This window comes from Astyanax mexicanus, chromosome 11 (genome assembly GCF_023375975.1).
Source record: "Astyanax mexicanus isolate ESR-SI-001 chromosome 11, AstMex3_surface, whole genome shotgun sequence".
Taxonomy (NCBI): domain Eukaryota; kingdom Metazoa; phylum Chordata; class Actinopteri; order Characiformes; family Acestrorhamphidae; genus Astyanax; species Astyanax mexicanus.
In genome coordinates, this window is record NC_064418.1 from 28,242,020 (window position 1) to 28,265,923 (window position 23,904).

A 23,904-nucleotide genomic window follows, 5' to 3' on the forward strand; every position below is an offset into this window, starting at 1 on the left:
ATGAGAACTGCTTGTTGAAAGCAAATAATAAACTGTCCTGATAAAACATTTTCATGAAGGCTCTTGCAAATATCAAGACAGTACATGTAATATATAGACAGATCAACCTTGCATTAATTCCTATTAATAATTAACCACTTTTTATAGTTAATGACTGGAAAACCATCAAACCTGCCTGCTGAGCACTTATGTTTGATCCAGAAGTCAAATAAACATGTTATGTGATGCAAGCAACCAGCTGCAAAGCATTTGAAGACACTGATTGGCACATGGCTTTGATCTCAGACAGAGTATCGGCGTCAGACCTTGGATAAAAAGCTTTTTAATAGATTTTTATAAAGTCATAATTTACATGAGCAGATAACAATGGTGCATCGTGACACAAAGAGAATGCACAATGTTACATACATCGTCTACACAACCATAAAAGACCTGAAACACAGTAAAAGATCCTCCGTCACACAGTGGTGAAAGGGTTCTCGTAGCAGGTCGGTATCGGCTACTGCCCTTTAGCCGTGCTGACCAGGGCCGAGGTTCGTAAATGAACCTAATGGAGATGCGTGGTGATGATGGTAAGGTTTAAGGTATAAAAAGTATCTCTTTGAACACTCTGTGTAACGGTTGAGGGTAAATCCTAAAGAAATGTCCAGTACGGCGAACGTCTCCACGCACTCTGGATCTGATGGGCGCAGAGAGCCACTATCACACCCTCGTGTGTGTGTCAGTGTAGATTACCGTATTCCACATTTCGTATTTATAATTGAGCAGCGCTGTATTCCTAGATATCTCCCCCCAGTCTGCGGGGATGCCGTCGTTGACAGGGAAAGTTATGCAACAGGCCTCAGAGTCTGAAAAGAGCTTCTTCAAGTAAATACATCTGTCCTGATTCTATGCTGCATGTAGTGCCTCGCTTCCTCCTTTGCCATCATCAGTGTCTGTAAAGCAGAGCAGCAGGCGTGACAGCTCAAACAGCTCCAGCAGGGAGCGAGAACCCTCTACTGAGCTTCTCTGAGCCGCTGGCCAGTCTCACTGTTTTGTGTGGAAGTGTCACCGAGGCTCAGTGCTCGCAGGTCCGGCAGCCTCTGTGCCCGTGGCTCTGTTCGTCATGCTGAGTTGAGAGCCTCAAAGCCGCAGAACTTCCAGCGCTTTTCCAGCGTGGCGCCCACACCGCTGAACTCCTGCTTGAACATGTTGGGGAGTCGCACCATCAGCCGCTCCAGCTCACTGGCAGAGATCTGGGAAGGGGACGTTTATATATAATTTATTCACAAGAAACCCAATAAAGCCTGCACCATACTTCAAAATGCCAACATGTTTTTCTATGTATACTTCAAAACATAATTTTAATTAATCGTATACTGGCAGACGAAACTCGATGTCTCATTCTCAGCTGAAAGCTTCCAGAATCAAAGCAGTCAAATCTATCTATTATGATCATCTCCCTGTTCTAGGGTCGTCACAAAACCAGACTGCAAGTATATGAAAATATTGCAGCTTAAAACAGAAAAATTCTGTGGAAAATAATTTAAATGTTTGTGATTTCCTAAACATCAATTACGCCTAATCCTGAACTAAACTGATGTATTAATGTTGAATCACTTTCACCATTTCAAAATTGTTTAGGCTTAATCCCCAACCTGGTCTGAGTTGGGTTTAAAAAATGTATTTGACTTGATATAGAATAATATTAAACAATACTTTAGCGTAATTAATGTATGTTTCTTGTTTTTTCATTATTATTATGATTTTTTTCAAATAAATATTGAAAATACTAAAGTAATTAAACCTAAAGTTCTGAATTGTTTTATTCAACTGGAGACCAACCAACAATTAAAGGATAGTAGACTGTCTGTTTCTCTACTGGTTTACAGGATAGTAGACTCTCTGTTTCTTTACTGGTTTACAGAATTGTAGACTCTCTGTTTCTTTACTGGTTTACAGAATTGTAGACTCTCTGTTTCTTTACTGGTTTACAGAATTGTAGACTCTCTGTTTCTTTACTGGTTTACAGAATTGTAGACTCTGTTTCTCTACTGGTTTACAGGATTGTAGTCTCTCTGTTTTTCTACTGGTTTACAGAACTGTAAACCATCTGATTCACCACCAGTGTGATTACATTTTTAAAAGAACCACAGGCCACACTGGTCATCATCACCAAAACGAACTGGTTTTCAATTCTTTGAATACTCTATTGATCCTCTGTGAAGAAGAAGAAGAAGAAGAAGAAGAAGAATCCAAATTGTTTTAAGGCCAGAGCTGGACAGCTGGTGTTATACCTCCACTAGCCTGCTCGCAATCTGTTCTGCTGTCTTGTGACGTCAGTTCAGTGCACTCTTGAACAATCTTGTAATTCAGTGATGTTCAGGAGAAAAAATGTGCACAGAATAACATACAGTTTATTTACCGCACAATATGTAAGAGCCAAGTTTTTAAATGCCTGTTCATTCTGCGCATTGAAAATTCAGCTTGGAAACAAAACTCCACGCTATACTGTGCCATGTTACACAGCTCATGTAAGTTGTCAGAGTGATGTAAACCAGCCAATAAAACGGAGGTCATTTTTCCTAAATACCCTCTATAAAAGAAAGTCAGTGTTTAATTCCAAAGCTAAATAACAGGGTTGTAAATAGGCTTGTAAAACCTATTCAGTTCTAATACTTAATATTTGTTTTTGTGGCACCTTTAGAATAAAGAAAGCTAAACCCAGGTCAAATGTCATGGCCCTGCAGACACTCAATTATTCAGCCAACTGAGCGTAATGCTTGTTTAGCTACACGGCATGCAACTGAAAAACAATATAATATTTACTCACTTGGAAATCTTCTAATGTGAATGCTGTATAGAATCCCTTTCATTAACAAATTAAACAAATTAAATACAATAAAAGATTCTACCTTTGCATCGAGTCTCTGGATGTAAGACCACAGATACTCAATGTTTGCTCCGAATGGGTGGACGTGGAGGAAGGTTGATATGACCCCTGTAGAGAAAGAGACAGAGACATTGAGAGAGAGAGAGAGAGAGAGAGAGAGTGAGAGCACAGAAGGCTTGAATGTGATTGAATATTACTGTGGCCAAATTTGCATGTAACAGACAGGCAAGGCAATAAATGCAGCTTGCACGGTCATAAAACCCCTGCTCAGAGCAGAACCACCGCTGCCCCACCCCCCCCTTAAGTTGATTACTTTGGAGAGGTCCTGCAAAGGTAACGCGCCGATGCAGAGGCAGAGAATATAGTGCCTTCCCTGGAGGGCCCCAAGCCAATATTTATTTCCTTGATTTATATGGCGTAACACCGCCAATTACAGAGGAACCTAATTCAATTCCCTCTGCAAGCCTTCCTTTCTCGGCAGCGCGCTGTGGAGCGGGGAGGGGAGGCGCGGGGACGCGTCATGATGTCTGCAGCGATTCTGAAATGAGAAGCACAGCAGCTGTGCAGGAGCTGATAGAGTGTTTGCTGGAAGCCTGCAACTCTATCACCGTCCATGTTGTGTTAAAGCCTGCTGCTTCCACCGAGATAAAAACGAAAAATCTATTCCTTAATCAATCGCTATGAAAAGAAGGAAATCTAGCAGCAATCATTTTAAATAAAGGGAAGTCATATTTAGCAATGGCGCCGTGGAAATAGACGAGTAATAAGAAGGCGCGCCTGCTGCAACAAAGGGACGTTAAAAAGGAAAGGAAGCCAATCCAAATCAGTGAATTATTAGGAAGGGCTTCCTCTTCAGAGTTAACACTTCAGTGCGGCTGGAGGAGCGCTGTGCGAGTCTGGAGATTTAAGCAATTTGTGTTTGACTGTCAGTCTTTTCCCTCCTTCCTTCTGGAACAAGTTGAGCTTTTCTGCCGTTCTGGCTGAGGGCCTCCCAGTCTGCCTCTCTCTTCCCCAGCTCCCATCTGCACAGTGTGTTTTCCTCTCTGAGTACAGGGCAATATGGTGCATGTTGTGCAACCATTAGATGTGTACGTGAGTCTGTGAAACTCTGTGTGTATGTGTATGTGTGTGTGTGTGAAGAATTAGTGGGGGCTGTGTGGGTCAGAGCCAGCAGAGTGCCTGGCAGAGAAAGGAACAGCTCCCCAGAGCCTATCTGACCTCAGTGCTCCTCAGGATCTTCATCCAAATACATGACAGACAGAGGCTGTGACTCTGTCCCCTAGCAACAGCTACCATCACGTTCTCTCTCTATTTTCTCTCTCACACACTGTCAAGGGCTGCATTCACACTTTGTCTCAGAGAGAGTGTTTGTCCTAATGTCTAACCTACTTTTAAACCTAAGGTGTGAACACCATAAAGAAAAACACACTAAGTTAAGTTTTGACCCTCTTAATTCTGAGTTAGCTTACTAATTTTTTGTGCGGCACTAAAATCTGAAATGTTCACACGTAGGTCTTTTACAATAATTACATAGTCGAGTTATCATACAATACATGGACATTATATGTGAGCTCATTAACGTTCATGACCTGGTTTGTTGACTTTTTTTTATGTAATATTTATTTTATCAGGCTATTTAAATTTTTTTTGTATATTTCAAATCCAATATCTGAATATTCTTATTAATTAATCATGTTGTTATATCAGATCTAAAAATAGTCCAAAAACCATGTAGTCAAAAAAAAAAAAAAAGTGAGATTATACCACAGTTCTATTATCGCTGTTTATTGAAAGATTTTGAGGTAAAGACGACAAAAAAATTATATTCTGTTTGGTTATAAACACTCCGCGAGTTAAAATAGTTCCATTGCTGTTGTAGCTGTGCTGTTTGGCTTGTAAGCGCTGCATCGTTGCTAGGTTACCTGTATGTGGCAGAGTAATACATGGAGAGCTTTGGTTACAGTGCATTACCCGCTGATAACGGCACTCATAGAACGCCTCTCAGCCAATCAGATTGCAGGGTCGGAACTAACTGAGGTATAATGGATATTAAAACATTGCTGTGAGGATTTGACTGCTTTTGGCCATAAGAGCATAAGTAAAGTCAAGTACTTATGTTGGATAATTAGTAATGGATTACAAAATCCAATCCAACTCATCCCAAAGGTATAAAGATGTTTTATATCCCATTGTGGGGGGCATTTATACTATTCCAATCAATCCCTAACTAACACATGGTATGTAGACCTTAGGCATGTACAGTATGTTGGTGTTTGGCTGCTCTAAAGTATCCTATTTAAACAGCAATGTTTATAAATGAGATTCTGAAAACCCTGTGTACAGTATAACTAACAGCCTGTAGGTCTGTTACGATAATTAACTTACATTACTGACTTATCATATGCTAAAGGCCTTTAACTATAATTCCACACTGGGAAGAATATATTTTAAGGAAAGATAAGGACTTCTTTCTTTCTGTCACTATCTTTCTGAATGAGTATCTCCTGGAATGGTTTTAATGATTAGATGTTTTAAATGTGTCTTGCTACAGATGCATTTAAAGTGTTTAAAGTGTTTATGTAGCCTAGGCTTTATGTAGCCTGGGCTTATCCAAATATAATCCTAATGATAGAGACAGATAAAGAGACTAGTTATAAATGGGGTCTTAAGCCCCATCCGGATGGGATTAGTTTCTCAGGGGGACGTCAGTGAAAAATATTTCACACTTCTACTGATTGTGTCCGGACTGCAATTGAAAAAACAGGAGTTTTTTGAATTTCGGTCATGTATCATCATGTTCAGTAGCTCCTCCATTTCCACTCACTGTTGTGTTTACGTGGATCTCCGTGGAAACACGTGTCCAAAGTGTTATTATGGTGCGTGGCAGTGGACAAATTTTATTTTATTAAATGTGAGGTGACGAAACTCTAAAATGTGAATCCGGACAGGACTAAAATTACCGGAGGACCACAGAGTTCAGCGAAAAACAGTAGGTAATTCAACCTGAAATTTTCTCAAAGGACATCTGAGAAAAACACATACATGGTTGTTCTGGACGTGAATAAAATCACAGAGGACCCCCCATAAAATAAAAAATTACCCCAGGACCCCCTGAGAAACTAATCCTGTCCTGATAGAGCTTTATTTAAAATCAGGTGACCAGTTCAGATTGTTCAAATGTTGGATTTAGACAATCAATCAGTGATGAAAACAAGCAGTCAGTTTCAGACAGTAAATCGGAATTTAGCACCTACTTATGTGTTCAATGTAAATATAATCCAGTATGCTCCACACGACTTAAGGTCAACTATATAATGCATACTATATGTTCTCTGCATGCTTTGTGCTTTTGACTTTGGAGTAAGACTCAGTGTTCCGAGCTGATCCCATATTCCACCCAATCCACCCACTGCTGCTGATGTTTAAAACATCAAGACTGTACAGCTACAGTATATAGAGCAGAGATAGCTTGTAATTACCCAGCAACAGGGCTTCTTTCTCTGATCTCAGAGGACCTCGCATGACCGCCTCATTTTTCTTCTCCCGATGGTGATAAAGCGCCGCGGTGCCATTCAAACCCTGTTCACATATACATACATACATACACACACACACACACACACACACACATGTGCACACACATGAAGATCAGACACAGAATAAGAATTAGAATGCAGTGAAGCACCAGAGACAGAATTAGAAACAGAATGTGGCGAACATACAGATGAAGCTGATGAAGCAACAGCCACGTAACAGCATGCTGACCAATCTGTACTAAAAACGCAAAGCATTCTGCCCGGCTTTCAGGGGAATCAATGTTTATTGACATTTACCACCCTCCTCCTTGCAGAGGCTGCACAAGGTGGCGGGCCATAAGTCACACAAAGGATGAATCAAAGCATGCCTCATAGAAATTGGCTTTGCATACACACTGAGCTATCTATTCAGATGCCCTTTAAAACCACCTCGTAAATGAAAGGCAACAGTGCATAAGGCATGTAGATCTAATCTAATGTTGCATTGGAAATTTTACTAGGTTTTCACAGCAACACGAGAATACGTCTCAGTGATTTTTTTTTTATTTTTTTTAAAAAGCTTTTTTTCAGTCATTCTCTCTGAACACATTGCATTAACCCCAATTAACTAACATAGCCAGAATCAAGAGTCAAAACAGGGCTGGCTGAGTTCAGTAGCATCTGGAAAAGTCTGAGACTTCTCTTTTCAAGGTGAACTGCTAAAAGCATTTTAGGTCAGTTACATTTTGCTGAGTACAGGTCCATTCAAATGTTGAAACACCTTTTTTATTCAGTGTTCTTTGTATTTTTTTTACATTGTAAATGTATACTGAAATCATCCAGACTATGAAGGAACACATAAGGAATCATGTAGTAACTTTTAAGTAAGTGTTAAACAAACAAAAATATTCTGTGAAGCATGTAGGTGGCTCTTATCTGGGGTTCTGTTAACTTGCAGTTTCTAAGGCTGGTAACTGATGAATTTATCCTGTGTAACAGAGGTAACTCTTGCTACTCACTGTATACCAACTCCACCTCTTCACACACACTAATGCTCTCAAACACATTAAGAGGGCAAGACATTCAAGTCATTACAAGTTCTTTACAAGTTCAGCACAGCTGTTAACTGATAGCCATTCCAGGTGATTTTACCTTATAACGCTAACTGAGAAAATGCCAATATGTTCAAAGCTGTCATCTAAGTGCTGCCTGCTTTGGAAAATGTAAAAAATAAAACATATTCTGGTTTGTTTAACACTTTTTTGTTTACTAAATAATTCCATAGGTTTTAGGTCTTAATAGTTTAAATGACTGTAGTATTAACATACAATGCAGAACAATGTGTGTCCAAACTTTTGACTGGTACTGTATTTACACACAAGCTAAGCAAATGTCTGTCAGAGCACATGTGCTACATAAATTATTAGACCATGCAAGTTCATAACAAATTCTGACTGTTTTTACCACAGCTGGTCAAGTTTCAGCCAATATTTTTCTTGAAGATTATATTTCTGAAGCTGTATTGTTCATTATAGTTCATTCTTTTAATAAGGTTACACTGACATGCCAAATGTCATGGGACATGGGACTAATATCATGTCACGTTACTTGTGCCACATCCCATGGAAGCTAAAGGATGATGCACTAATCTGCATCTTTGCCTGCCAGTTTTCAATCTCCCTTACAAAACATCCCCTCGCTACTTGTACATGTGTGGGCATTCCCAAGCTACCTCTGAGGTAACACTTCAATCAGTTTACATACAGCTATCCTATGAATTTTGGCATATTAGTGTAAACAAGCATGCAGTTTATGTGAAAAAATGGGACTTGTGTGAGGAATGGGTGCAACCTAAAGGAGAAATCCAATGTGAAATGCACTTGGGGTGAAGTGAAACAAACTTAATAATCCACCTCCATTCTCCCAGAGCATTCCAAAATATAAAGCTTTTAGCTGATGCTCCCAACAGGTTTACAATGCTAGTGATGTTTTACACCATTAACAAGCTCAAAGTAGCTTCACACTCAGTCGACTTATCGTTATTTTTCGCACTACAAAGCACACTTAAAATCCTTTCCCAAAAATGTCCCCAAAAATCCAGTTCGCTTTATGTAGGAAGTTTACCAGCCAGATTCTAAAGTGCAGTAAAACCATTCCTCTGAAGTACAGAGTTATACAGAGTTTCAGTTTAGATCTCCAGCACCAGGGCTGGAGTAGCATTAGCTGCTAATCACTATTTCCCCGTTCAGAGGAGTATTACCAGCCGGTAGACTGCTGCTAACCCCGGCTAGCAATATTGGAGCAGCATTAGCATTTCCCACTAACCGCGCCAGCGCTTTCGCAGTTCAGAGGCGAGTATTATCGGCTGCAGCTTGTGTGTTTAGCCGCTAATGCTAATACTAATGCTCTAGCCTTAGTGCTGGAGAAATTCAGGAATCTAAGCTTACTGTAAATAGACGGAAGTGCTTTACTCGCCCAAATAAACCGTTTTCAGAAGATAAATATGTGTAGGTTAACATCCAGCACTTGTTTGACTTTTAAAGAAAGTCTTTTTTACTACAGTTTTGTTTACTTAGCTTAGCTTTTCTTAACCTAGTTAGCTACCAACCCCCCACCCACATGTGGAGCTATGTGGAGGTTGTTAGTGGTGTAAAAATAGTGATTTCTTTGCATGGGACTATGCCCCTATAGCTAGCATTGTAAGCCTGTTGGGAGCATCGGCTAAAAGTGCCGTATTTCAGAATGCTGGGGGTGAACGGAGGTGGGCTATATGACAAAGGTCTGTACTTGTTATAATGTTTAAATACACCCTAAGTCCATTTCACACCTGAATGCATTCATTTGAAGACATAAATTGTAAGATAAATGAAGAAAATGGCAGTCAAAATGAATTGCTCAGATATTCAGTACGTATTCACTATAAAAATGAAGGTGCATCTTTACATCTTTACAAGCATTTTACAAACATGGTTTCTTAATTCATTATGGAACAATATGTGGTTATTATATGGCATCAATTAAGTAACTATTCAAAGCATCTTTAGTTTTAGGATTGTATTTATACACTGATTTCATGCAAGTAGTGTGGGTATGGTTTTGATGAATAACCATAATACAACCTAAGCAGTGTGGTCTGGAGAAGTGAGGAGGTACAGGTGATGTCATGGCCACATAATCACCAGATTTATACAGTGGGAGTGTTGGGAAATGTGTGGAAAGGAAAGTACAGCCACTGCAGGAGGTCTGTGGTCAACAGTAATGGATGTGTGGGAAGATCATTTTACTCATTTAGATAATTTTAAGGAAATATTATGAAAATATAACAAAGCAGAGCAGAGGTGGTCACCAAGACCACAGGACGACCTACCAGATACTGATGAACACACATAGGTGTTTTGTTAAAATCTTGATTTGATTATATGTATCACTGGTAATTATGACACAGCAATACTTTTTGACTGCCAGTGTAAAAACAACAGCATTTCAACAGCCTAGTTTTAAGCCAAGATTTGAGCTTCGTACGTAACTGTGGTGCACATTCTCACATTTATCACACCACGGTAGGTCTGCATTGCGTAAAAACAGAAAGCCCAGCAGGTGGTAGATTAGTGACAGCTGAGTCATACCTTTACCTTTTCAGAAACTTCAGTGGTGTGGTTCGTCCCCTCCGCCGAGTCTGTACTGCTCAAAAGCTGTCAGCACAAAAATAAGAACATTCACAGAATTGAGGAGCTGCTGAATGAAGAAAACTCAAAGAAGAAAATATCAAAGGAACTTTGTGAACAATGTAATCTGAAGTTAAAAACCTTGCTATTGAATCTGCATAACTCTTAGAGTGGCATGCAAAAGTACAGGCATCTTAATCAAAATTTCTGGCACTGTGAATAATTACCAGTTCAGTTCCTATTAAAGGTCCCATTACATCATTTTTTGATTCATTTTAAAATGTTTAATTGTGTCTCTAGTATGAATGAATGCCATGTGTGCTGTTTTTTTTGTGAAAAAACAACGCTGCTTTAGTCCGGTGGAGGAGTGGAGGGGAGAAATGATAAGATTTCGTCTCTTGCTCATGAATATTCATTCATGCTAACATATCGCCTTCGATTGGCTAGTGGCACTGCAAGGCTGCGAGACGAACAACAATAAAAAAAATGTTTTAAAATAAACACATTGTTACACTAATAACAGTTTTTGCAGTGTCGTATGTTATTTTACAACATGTGTACTTCCCTACTAAGTGAAGTTCAGCCACTGACCTAGCCTTAGAGTCTCTGTAAAACGTGAAATCCACCGGAGATCCTATGTAAACCTTTGTAAACACATGGAGGTGGGTAGTCCAGGTCCAGAAAGTAAAAATGTAGCATTATTTTTTTTAGCATCTATTGGCTCATTCTCTGTGACATTGCTACACAATTTAAAGAACAATTGACATTTAAATTATTTTAAACAATATAAAAAATGTGCAAAGCTGCTGCAAAGGCTTTTGCATGACAGAAGCAGTGTGTTAACTATGCTATGGATTTTTAACTGCAACCTTTACATGCATTCATTGATTTATTTCTATACAAAGTGACTCCTCATGCACAGAACCCTTTATCTAAAGGAGCTGAAGATGTCTATTTTTATATTTTCAGCTATGTGTTAGTTAGGTTTCGCGCACAATGCATGGCAAACTCCGCAGGACCTCCACTAAATATTGATGTTCCCATTATCTCAGTCAAGTAACACTCAAGCAAAGCAATGTCTGTAGTTTGAAAGAAACGAGTAAACAAGCATGTCTCTTATTGTATACACCTGGGCAAACCACTGTGCTGGCACAAATGATGAGGTATCATGTTGCGCAGTGCAGTGGTGAAGGTGCTGTATCAGTGGGTTCATCTGGATCGTGTGCTGCGTGGGCTACATTAACACACTAAATATACACTAATGCGTGTTTCCTTTATGGCCTTCATGTTAACCTCACGTGTCTGTCTGAGCGCATGTCTGTGAGCAGTGCGTGTAGAAACAAGGCAGGTCTGAGTGAGTCAGACTCCGCCAATGTAGAGAATAAAGGAGATGAAAAAAAATTATTGGTTTGCTATGCTGGATTCCCCCTCCAGATACAGTACTTCACATCAATCATGTTACGAAACCTTTTTAGACAGAATTTTTAGAACGGCATGTCTGTTAGTGAGTGTGTATTTGTGTGTGTGTGTTTAAGAATGTGAGCATGTGTAGTGAAGTGCTCCTGCTGCCATATGTAGCCACTCTCTTGCTGCATTCACAGAGAGACAGAGTGAGGACATTGAGTGACCCCAGGCTGCACACTGGCCTCCTGCTGTCACACATGAAGGGAGACAGAAAGAGAGGAATGGCTGCCAAACTGGAACATCTCCCAACAGAAAAGTGCTCTGAAATTCTTTATATCAGTTAGAGATTATAAAAATAATGCACCTTAATATGATACCAGCTGGAAGCTGATGATGTGTTTATGAACAAGCCTATTGAATTTCAATGGATCTGAACCAAGGTCAAGAATGCAGCAATGTTAAACGGATAGTTTGCAAAAATATATATAAATAAAAGAAAATAAAATGATGTGAAGGTGATGTCACCCACTGCAACCACATGACATGACATACTGTCATCTTTAAAATGGATTAAAAAATATGCCACGCATCTAAAAAAAAAAAAAAACAGGTGAGTAGAAACTTTTTTTCCACTAAATTTAAAGCAGCATTATGCGTTTACACAGGCATTTCTGGACAACCTGAAAAGAAGGGAACAAAGCCAGTGGACTGATACTGTACAGTAATATTACAGGGTTTTATACATATACCTTATGATTCAGGCTACACAGCATTGCACAGTTCACATTAACTTGCTACATATGGCATTTTTGTGCTGTTATGTTAGACATTATATTTTTCGATACCCCTGCCTTGGATGATAATCAGATCCAATCTTATGACTAATTTATGCACAAAATTCATCCGAAGTGTTCACATATTTTTCTTGAAGCTGTGCCCTTAGTGAGTCATTTTTTCATAGAAGTCACAAAACCTTAGCAGTAGTGTAGTTGTGTTTTTCAATCCTGATCTTAGGGACCCATAACACTTAATATTTCATAACTAACAAGCCAGATTAAACTCATTAGCTGGGTGTAACAGATATGAAGTGCTGCAAATCCCCAGGAGCAAGACTGGAAAACACTAGTATACTTTACTCACCTTTGGATAACAACACTAGCAGCAATTTTAAGCAATTTTACATTTGTACATGTCCTTTTTTCTGTATTGTATTAAGTTTCCATTGTCTGTAAGCTACAATAGCTTCAGTGTAAAAATACCTAGAATTACGTTGATTCACTTCTCTTTTTTTACTAATTGAAATATGAAACTAGTAATATGTAGAATATGTAGAATACGCAGAGTATGTATGAATATGTAAAATAAGCAGGATATATGTAAGGATATGTAGAATAAGCACAAAATATATGAATATGTAAAATAAGCAGGCACAGGTTTCAAGGCTTTGCTTTCTAATACACTCCTTAACTTTGCATTACTCCACCCCTCTCTGTCTGTTTGGCTAAAATTTGATGCATTTCCTAAGCAAGCACTGCTCCTATACCAGGAACAAATGTGTAGAGTATGTAGGTAGCATGGTTAGTAAATAAGACTCTCTCTTAAAAAAGAAGGTCTTATGAGGATTCTGTTAACTCTTGACATTACCAGCCTTACCTTTTCTCTGAGGCTGAAGACCTCTCCCTCTAGGTAGCGCTGCTCGTCACGGGCCTGCTCCAGCTCCAGCTCTTTACCCTTCAGCTCCTCCTGAAGCCGTAACAGTTGCTGTGGAGACAGACAGGATCATAGAGGACAAAAGGCTGTAGCCACTAAAAAAAGTACTCCTCTTAAGGTAGGAAATTCACATACAAAAAAAAAAAAAGAAATCACTGGTAGAAAAAGAAAATCTATTTGGTCTTTACTGCAATTCGAGATTATTTACCCGGTTTATGATAGACAAAACATGCACGGGCAGTCACAAATGGGAATATATAAGAAATGGAGTATTCTGAAAAACAAATATTCTTAGCACATCTAAGCTTATGATGGTTTTTTATCAGAGTTTTATTAAACCCTATAGCTTGGGTTCTTTGTTCATCCAATTTTCTCCCCAATTTATAAGGCCAATTACCCAAACAACTCATTAGGACTCTGCCTATCACTAGTAATGCCCCAACACCAGGAGGGTGAAGACTAGCACATGTTTCCTCTGATACATGTGAAGTCAGCCAGTGCATCTTTTTGAACTGCTGCTGATGCAGCATTACCGAGTAGCATCACAGCGCACTCAGAGGAAAGCGCAGCGACTCGGTTCTGATACATCAGCTCACAGACGCCTTGTGCTGATCGACATCACCCTTCGGAGAAAAGTGAGGAGAAAGCGCCATCTTCCCACCCAGGGAGAGCAAGGCCTGCTGTGCTATCTCAGGGCTCTGGCAGCTGATGGCAAGCTTCATGAACAGGATTCGAACCAGTGATCAGTGGATAACACTACTGCTATTCATACAGCAGACTGGGGTTCAGTTTCTCTGGTTCAACAATGCTATTATTCACCTAAATCCATAACACATGCATAACAACGAACATCTGGCAAATGTGAGATGCATCATTAGCTCATCTCTATGAGCTCAAACTGCATGTAAAGAGGCTAAGATGGATATTTGGAAATTTTGTTATATATTCCATATCTTGTATGACACAATGCTATTACAGTTACAGTCTTACTGCGACTGAGACCAGGGAAAAAGCACATGCTCCTTTTGCTTTTGTAGAGGGACAGGAAGTAGCGGGTGTCTTGTACCGACATCAACGTAAGTAACTCAGGTAAGAGCAGGAGTAGAAATTCCCCAACAGTTCCCCAAGCAGCAGGTAAGTATCCACAGCTCAGTGAAAAGAGGGCAAGCCCGTCTCGGTATATCTGAGTAAAACAGGGCTGGATAATGGAGGTGTGTTCTTCAGTGTAGATCCACTGAAGCTGGAAGATCTGCTTAAAATGCATGACTGTATGATGAGCACAAATGTAAGCATTCTTCTATTTACCTGCTGCATGCTGTGCATGGTCTGCTGAAGGAAATGGAGCTGCTGTTCATGGGTGTGGTCCTCCTCAGAGCGGTGGGGTTTGCCCTGCTCCTTCTTCAGCAGCTCCACCTCATTCCTGTAGGCATCCAACTGCCAGCGCAGACTGTCATTTTCCTCTCGCAGGGCACATGACTGCGCAGCCAGGGCTGGAAACACATACAGAGAGGGGGACACTTAACACAAAACACTAAACAGTCTTAAAAATAATAGATACACTTAATGACTAAAGAAATAATGTACCACAGGTTGCTGCAAAACTCTAATTACAAACTAGAATTGTATGTATTTGTACATAAATCCAGGTTTAGTTTGGAATCCGATGACGGTTGGGTTTGAGTATGGAGGCCTTGTGATGATGCGTCAGATTTAACAGCAATCAAGCGTCTATGGGACCAGTTGAGTCACCAGCTTCAGCAACCTAAGATTGTGCAGCATCTACAGGCCCAGCTGCTAGACAGACTATAAGACACACCACATTATAAGGCACACAATCAATAAACGTCTTTTTTCTGGTCTATTTTCACACATCATACACAATTCATACATAAGGTGCACTGGAGTTAAATTAAGCAAACAAAACTGTAATTCTTAAAAAAAATTAATCAAACGAGCACTGGATGTTAATCTACACAGATTTTTCTCCTGAAAACTGTTTGATTGAGTAAAGTGCTTCCGTTTATTTACAGCAAGTTTAGATTTTGGTTAGCGGCTAATGCCGCCGGAAGAGCTACACTGGGGAACCCTGAATGTTCTGGTAATCCAGGGTGATATTAGCTAGCGGTTCGTCCCACGTAGCTTGTTTTAACACTGTAAACACACAGGCTGCAGGCTGATAGTACTCGCCTCTGAGCGGTGAAAAAGCTAGTGCTTAGCACAGTTAGTGGGTAATGCTAATGTTGCTCCAGTAGTGCTAGCCAGGGTTAGCAGCAGGCTACAGGCAGATAATACTCACCTTCAAACGGCAAAAGAGCTAATGCTTAGAGGCTAATAATTCTAATACTGCTCCAGTCTCTGTGTGTGTAACACTGCACTTCAGCTGAGTGACTTTACTGCTACCGGAAAATTAAAGGATTTCAAGTGCGCCTTATAGTGCAAAAAATACGGTATGCTGCCGGTGTGCTCAACTATATCTGGCCTTGTATTCAGGCTAAAAGTGGCCCAACAGAGCCTCCATTTAGCTGTTCATTTTCCCCAAATAAATGTATCTTTTTACTCTAACATAGTAATCACTTACATATATCATCGTTACATTCACACATATAACCTTTCATTTGATTTCAGATGCTTTGTTTTTTTTTCTGTCAATGTGTGCATATAGCAAAAGTGAAAGAACACATGTATAACAGTTTATAATATAAATCATATATACAAGTAATTTTCCAGATGACCATTTTTAAGTTATCATCTCTACCAGAATAAAACCTTAGGTCACTTCACTGCTCTGACCCATTTTTATGACCTAATTATGTCTCAAATGCTGTTAAATGCTGCCAATTCCCTGTCATATAGCATGAACAGGCCTCAAGTGCATGTTTTCTCCAAGATAAGTGGAGCCACGACTGCAGCTATTTAAACTGCAAAAACCCTGATTGATTAACATCAACTCTTGATTGGAACAGATTGGAGAGCCAATATTATACATAATTTTATATCATATTAGAAACACTATACTAATAGTGAGTAGAGTGTGGTTGCTCTTAAAACAGTCTCAGTTCTTCATAGAATGGATTCCACTAGATGTTGGAAATAATCCCTGAGTTTCTGGTTCATGCTGACATGAATGTGTCTCACAGTATCTGACAGTTTTCCAGGATTTTCCATTTTATAACATTCCAAAGGTGTTGTGTTGTATTTTGACCCAGTGACAGGAAAGACTATGTTCATGAAAACACTTCTGATTGTGACAGTTCCATATTATTTTGCGACCTAGTCATTATAAGATTGGTAAATTGTGGCTATGAAGGTATGCACATGGTCAGCAACAATACTCAAATTGGCAGTGGTATTCAGTCACTCTCTGTTCTGTCATGGCCAGCTCAAGCAGCTCAGGCACGCTATCAATGAACGTCTATTTTCTGGTCTATTTTCATACATAAGGCGCATTTAAAGCGACAATAGTAAGAAACAAAGATGTCGCCATATTTCCCTTCTAATTCAGCAGGTCTCGCTGCTGGAGGCGCCTAAGTAAACAAAACTGTAATAAAACATTTGTGATTAAATTAATTAAATTAAATTAATAAATTTACTAGCGCTAAGCACCACTAACAGTGGCTAACCGCTGTGATAACCACAGCACTACACTGAGGTTTCTGGTAACCCAGGGCGTTATCATTAACAGTTTATCCCTTGTAGCTTGTTTTAACACGATAAACAAAGGCTACAGTCCGATATACTCGTCTCTGAATGACAAAAGAGCTAGCAAATATTTTGGGCAAATAAATGGATTTTAAGTGCGCCTTTTAGTGCGAAAAATATGCCATTTCCCCTTCTGCTGCCTTCATTGTGGATTCTGAAACAGAATGTTTCTAAATCAACTTTACAACATTGTGTTTTGTAAAAATAAGAACAGAATTGGACTATTAAATACTCTATTTTTTCCCATGGCATGCAAAATTCTGCTTAAGGATTCCGAGCTGCCGTGTTATGACAGGTCATGAAATATTACTAAGCTCTGAATCCCCAGACAGTTTCTACAGCTGGGCTCTGCAGGAGGAATCATTCTTAATCAAATTTGTCATGGAAAACATAAAACTGGAAGCTTTAATCACTCATTCTGACACCCGGACTCAAATAAATAAATAAATGTTTTCCTCGAGATTATGGAGGATATGGCTGCTGAATTTTAACTATACATACTGCTATAGTCTGGATGGCTTTTAATATTTAATAGGGTTCTGGAGGGAATGTTCAACAATGAATCATGATACCATTCCACTGCACGTATAAAGTCAGACTAAAAATGAACTTTTAAAAATGAGAGCAGCACAATTCTCTTACAATTTTAATGGCAACCTAAATTAATATTACATTATTATTTACTAAAACTGCATGTTTTGGGGGGGATCTTGCAATATATATTTCAATATTTGAAAATATATATTTTTTTTACCACAGTTCTTCAGAAGCCTGCAATCAATATGTGCCATGATATTAATAATGCCCACTGTGTATCAAAAATTGTAAAGAATGATTTTGTGTAGATATAAACAGGGCTTTGTAGTAACAAAAAGCATGTAACAACGTTATGTAATCAGGATACTTTTTATTACTTATTATTATATTGCTGTTATTAGTGTGGTTGGTTTGTATGTATATATACATTATATTGTATGTATATATACATTTCTTTTTTTCTTTATGATGTGTATTGTTCATTTTGCTGTATGTCATAATGCAGTGTCTATTACTTATGCATTAAGTTCCTACCAGACTCATCCATTCTGATTTTCTTACAGGGGTTTTCTTCCAAGTCCTCATCTGACATCTCCATTTCTTCTTCCCTCCTGATTCCCATTATCTCCTCACTGTGGGCGTTTCTCAGCTCCTAGCAGAACATGATCACAAACACACCCAACACACATACACAGAAACACACGCACACACATACACACACCATTAGTGGCAGCTGCCCGAGACAGGGTGCCATAATATAACATTCATTGATATGTAATGGTTTATACTGTGCTTATATATACTGTTTACTCCCATGAAAAAGCAATGCAGAATCAACTGTAGATACGAACATACAGCATCATATTCTAGAGAAATGTGTCAGTTAATGATATTCATAGTGCTAACCTTACTGCTAGTCTTGAAGCATAATATTTTCAGCATTTTAAAATGTATGAAATGCAAAGTATCTCTAGTCTTTGCTCTCTGAACAGGCAGCACAACTTTAACAGCGGTAAAATGTAACAGACAGTGCAGTGGCAAGCACACAGCCGAGGTGACTGATGTGTGGAGTCTGAAACAGCCTGAGGAGAAAGCTGCGGCTGTGCCGTCTCACAGCTGTGTGCGATAACAAAACTTTGGATGCTCCATTTGTCTGGTACTGAAAAGAGAGCGTAGAAATCGCATTATACAAACTTCCAGGCTCACTGATCCTCTGATAGTCATTATAGGGATCAGCGGCGAGGATGTTTAATGCCACTGCTGTGAAATCCTGCAGCCCAGACACAATAAATATAATTAGTGATGCTGCAAAACAGCACTTTTGAGTTTTGCTATCTGGAGTAAAAACTGTCTTTTCTAGTTTCACATCGCTTTATCTTTGAGCTGGGTTTCCTAAGAGCTTTGCAGATGCAGATAAATAGCTCATATCTGATTTTACAGTTCTCGCTTTCTCTCACAACAGAAAAAAGAGCAAGTAGCTGAACAGAAATGACACTGAAGTATAACACAACATTCTACTGAAATATGTCCCTAAAATGGCACCATGCCAAGATTTCACAGTGGTGGCATCATGACTGATTTTGGCCTGTCACTGCACCAAAGTCACCTTCAGAAAAGCAGTGTCTTACCTCTGGATGTACTGTGAACCTAAATGGGACGTTTCCTTTCAGTGACTGGACTTACAGAAATGTGTGAATACAAGAAATGTGTTCATTCCCTGGGGGATTTGGGGGGGTGGGGCTATTAAATTTTTTGGTCCTCACAGAAAAAACATCCCACTCATTTACTCATTTACTGCATTTAAAAGTATTCTGGCACTGAGTTATAGAATAGACAGAGCACACACTTCCACACTACAGTGGAAGTAGACCACGCCCCTTGTGGGAGAAAACATAAGTAAATGGGAAATTGTGGGTAAATATGTATTAAAAACAGCTGTAACGTAAAATGTCAACAAAATCCTACTTCAATACCCTTTAACCAAAAGAAAAGGCAAGACATATACATATATACATATACATAATACAACTGGACTACTTTACTGTCTGATTTGTGGAAGAATGAGCCCAGACCAGGCGTCACTTATTTTGACAATGTAATTACTGTATTTTTCACACTATAAGGTGCACACTATAAAGCGGATTATAAGGCGCTCTATAAATGAATGTCTATTTTCTGTTCAATTTTCATGCATAAAGCACACTGGATTATAAGGCGCACTAGTGACTAGTAGTAGAAACGGGGGTGTCACCAAGTTTTCCTTCTAATTCACTGGGTGGCAAGACCTGTGAAGCTAAGCTAAGTAAACAAAAGCCGCAGTTAGCGGCTAATGCCGCCCAACAGAACTACACTGGGGAACCCTGAGTGTTTCGGTAAGCCAGGGCAATATTATCTAGCGGTTTGTTCCACATAGTTTTTTTTAACATGGTAAATGTGCAGGCTACAGTCCGATAATACTCACCTCTGGATGGCCAAAAAGCTAGCGCTGCAGTTAGCAGTTAATGCTAACAATGCTGGAGAACTAAACTGAAACTTCTGTATAACTCTGCACTTCAGTGTAGTGGCTTTACTGCTCCCTACAACCTGACTGGTAAAATTATACACAAGATGCACTGACGATTTTTGGTATGCCTTATAGTGCAAAAAATACTGAACAGTTATCTTACACAGACAACAGGAAGGCTAAGCTACTTAGCTTAGTTAACTTTAGCTAGCAATGTGAGGAATACTAAAAATACGAATGAACTATATCCGAATGACTATATCTGTTATTCTCAATGTTCTGTATTCATCTGATTTATTGTTGTATGATACTGTCATGTAAAATTAAATGATCATATCCTGGCATGTTATCTGGGTAGCTGCAGCATTACAATAACAACATTTAATCAAGATCCCATAAAGGTCTGTGTGGCAATAGGGAGCCAATTTGTTTGTTGATGGCTTTAAGCCACCTATGGCTTATCTTTTTAGCTCTGTTCATGTTACAATTATGTCAACCTTTCAATCAATGATTTAATACTATGTTATGTGTATTACACCAAAAATCTGCTTTTTTTGTGTTTTGCAGCATATTTGTAATGTCAGATTTAAAAAAAAAAAGGTAAGAAAGCTGCAATGCAAATTTTCCCCCACAGTGTAGGCGTGGCCTAAATACAGTCTGTCTCTATAGGATCAAAACAAGGTAAATCAAAAAGAAAGTACCTTTTAAATATAGTCAAATTGAAAGAAAGTCCAGTAGGCACTACATAGACATTTTTGAAACTAGAAAGTTAAAACTTCACAAGGATGGCTTGTGATGGCTCTTCATAGCCGAATCAAAGGGCTATATATCATAACATCAACCTCTCGTTTTTAAAGCCTTTAATAGAGATGTAATACAAATTTGATGAGTTATGAATAATTAATCCCAGCTTATCATTAATGACTATCATTTTAACCCTGGAAACATCCGTTGCCATGGTAACTTGAGAGGTACTTGACTTTCTAGCAGACATGGACTATGTTGCAGAGCGAGAGACCAGAATCAGAAATCTAAGATAGGACGGTTTCTTTGTGAGACCACAGTAATTAAGGACAGGCTACATTGGTCATGAGCGATGGAATGAACAGCCACAAGAGGCACGTTCACATTAGCAGCTGGAGGACCAATGTAGCCTGTGGAGAGTCAGCATGACAAGAAGGAGGAGCGGTACCAACCTCGCACTGCTTTCGCCAAATGTCTATGTTCTTGCGCTGTGCTTTTGAGAAATGGTCCCATGCCTTTTGTCTGGTGGAAGCGGTGAATACGGCCGTAATCTGCTCAACTTTGGTGGATAGGGAAGTCAGACAAGACAAGCCATTTATGTAAAGCTCTGCACCACTGCCAGCTAGAGCAACACACCAGAAACCATCAGCTGCTCCTCAAAACAGCGAGGTTCCTGCGTGCTCTATTGTACTTACATCTCATTACCTGCTGATTCATATCCTTTAGGACTGAGGAAGGCAACAGTCTACAATTGGTGGATTATTCCGTTTGCAGTAAAATAGCTGAGAATAATAATAATAATAATAGCATTAATAGAGGCTGACAGAAGCTTCATTTGAAATGAATGCTCTATATTCTTGCTTTACAACAACAATAATTCATTATTCATTATTTTTTAGTTAGAGACAAGGTTCCAAATGCTTGCTGAATTTCTACCTCTTGTAAAATGTTGCCTTTTGTTCTGCTTTCATTTGACTTGTGTACATTTCTACTGGTGTGATGTTCAGAAGACAAAAACATACATTAAGAGAAAACAATACATTATCTGTGACATAACCTGCATAACTTTCTATATCTTTATATCTCCTTCTCCTCTGCTGTACAGTACAGTACAAAACATAGTTATTTATGTCATTTGGTGTAGTCAAGCTGTCATGCACAATTAACATTGAGGTGCCAAAAGTCATGGGATACAACTGATCAAAAAGTGTGATCTCAGGGAGCCGCACTGGTATGAGTTGTGTTGTATTGTCTTGTGAACATGAACATCTGAACATGAGCCTGGCCAGTGTGCTCATGGCAAGGTGGGTGTCAGATGGATGGGACATTCCAAGTTTATATCACTCAATTCCCAGTGTCATGTCTGTATTGGGAATACTGTATTTTTCGGACTATAAGGCGCACTGGATTATAGGACGCATTAAGCAAAACTATTAAGGATTTCTACAGTTCCCTTCTAATGGGGAAGCGTCTAAGTACACATAACTGTAATTTTTAAAAAAACATTTTCTTTTAAAGTTGCTGGATGTTAATCTACACAAATTTCTCTCCTGAAAACTGTTTATTTGGTGTTTATTTGAGTAAAGTGCTTCTAGCCATTTACAGTAAGCTTAGATTTCTAATATTTGGGTGAGTGCTAGCCGCGGCATAGCCAGCTGTGGTAAGCAGTGCTAGCCAGCCCTGGTTAGCAGCACTACCCAGCCCTGGTTTGCATAGCCAGCCCTAGTTAGCAGCGCTAGCCAGCCGCGGTTAGCAGCAAAGCCAGCCATGGTTAGCAGTGCTAACTCCCTTATACTCTGTAATTCATCAGAGTGGCTTTACTGCTCCTTACAACCTGACCAGAAGAATTCATACATAAGGCGCACCGGATTATAAGGCGCACTGACAATGTTTGGGAAAATTCAAATAATTGATTTAGGTGCGCCTAATAGTCCAAAAAATACGGTACCACACACAGTGAATAGTACAGTGAGTGGTAATGATCGTGACCGTCTGCTTCTGGCTAGAACTGTCAATTCAAAAAAACGAGCGAACGAACAGCTCAGCCAGAAATCACAGTACATCCACACTGACTGCATGAGAACCCACACACATAATCCCCTAGTAGGTGTACAGTGTTCATTATCTTCCGTGGCATATGGCAAAAGTAGTTGTGAAACACTATTATATTTTAGTCCTATATTCCATGACATTTGGCATGTCAGTGTATAGATTTGATACGTATTTATCTCCATCAGACCTCATCAAAACCTTTTGCATTCAGTCAACAGATACAGCACAAAAGTATATACAGTGCATTTTATAATACATTTCTCAGTGGCTGTTGTTGGTTCGTGATGAACCTCCAGCTGCTCCTATGTCTCAGAAGATGAGGGAATCTGAATTTGGCCTACCTGTACGATAAGTTGAACAGCTCCATCCCTGCTATGAGGACAGACTGCTTCCACTGAGACTGTACTTACCCTGGGCCATTCTTTGGGCTATGGCTAGAGTGACATTGACTTTAGGGACTAGGTCTGAATCTGACTTTACTTTTTTCTTTTTTCTTTTTACTGTTTTCCATTAGCTCCTTTGAACACCTGGCATCTTGGAAAGCATAAATCAGGCCGATAAGAAGTAATTGTGTGCCACATAAACAGTGACCAGTACTCTGTGTGACAATCCATTATGGCACAACTGCTAGATGACGGCATTTACAAATGGCTGATCTTTAAATACCAGCCATGTTGCGAGGAACATAAAAGATTCAGCCATCAGATCAGAGGCTGAGCATCTTTAAGAATCCTGCATAATCTCAAGCCTGTACAAAGGATGTGCCGTTGTCATGGAAACCCTAGATGAACATCTCTTGGTAAGCAGCGTGCAGGCAGTGTCTTACATTGTGTGAGGATGGTGAGCAGTGAGTTCTTGAAGTGCTCTTTGGCCAGCTCCATCTCCTCCTCGTGTTGGGCCTTCTCGTTCATTAGGCGCCGCACGTGGCTGTTGGCTGACTGGACCATGGAATAGAAATGATTGGCGGTACGCCGGTTGACCTCGCCTCTTTCTATCCATGTGTACAGCACAGTTATGGCCTCGCTGAACTTGTTGTCATCTGTGAAAAGGAGGAATAACAGTAAACAGATTTATTACATTAAAGAAATGAATTAATTGCCTTATAAACACATTTCTTTACACCCAAGAATCATCACATCACATTCTACAGACAACTACTTTTTATTCAGCCCAACACACACCAGAACTCATCCAAAGCGCTGG

The 23,904-nt window shown here is 39.5% G+C and overlaps 1 protein-coding gene across 5 annotated transcripts in view; it reads right to left on the reverse strand.

Annotated features, from left to right (window-relative positions):
• Positions 1-299: 299 nt before the first annotated feature.
• The window catches only part of enox1 (ecto-NOX disulfide-thiol exchanger 1), a 105,032-nt gene continuing 81,427 nt past the window's right edge, over positions 300-23,904 (reverse strand). For 3 of the 5 annotated variants that reach the window (XM_049484757.1, XM_007251718.4, XM_049484758.1), the window contains 9 exons: positions 23,528-23,740; positions 21,102-21,208; positions 17,937-18,054; positions 14,472-14,656; positions 13,110-13,217; positions 10,014-10,079; positions 6,352-6,451; positions 2,895-2,980; positions 300-1,235 (listed from right to left, as the gene is read on the reverse strand). In XM_049484757.1, coding sequence (XP_049340714.1) covers positions 1,104-1,235; positions 2,895-2,980; positions 6,352-6,451; positions 10,014-10,079; positions 13,110-13,217; positions 14,472-14,656; positions 17,937-18,054; positions 21,102-21,208; positions 23,528-23,740 — 1,115 coding nt within the window. In that variant the 3' untranslated portion in view covers positions 300-1,103. The remainder of the gene's footprint in view (positions 1,236-2,894; positions 2,981-6,351; positions 6,452-10,013; positions 10,080-13,109; positions 13,218-14,471; positions 14,657-17,936; positions 18,055-21,101; positions 21,209-23,527; positions 23,741-23,904) is intronic. The other 2 variants (XM_049484756.1, XM_007251719.4) reach the window with 2 other exon arrangements.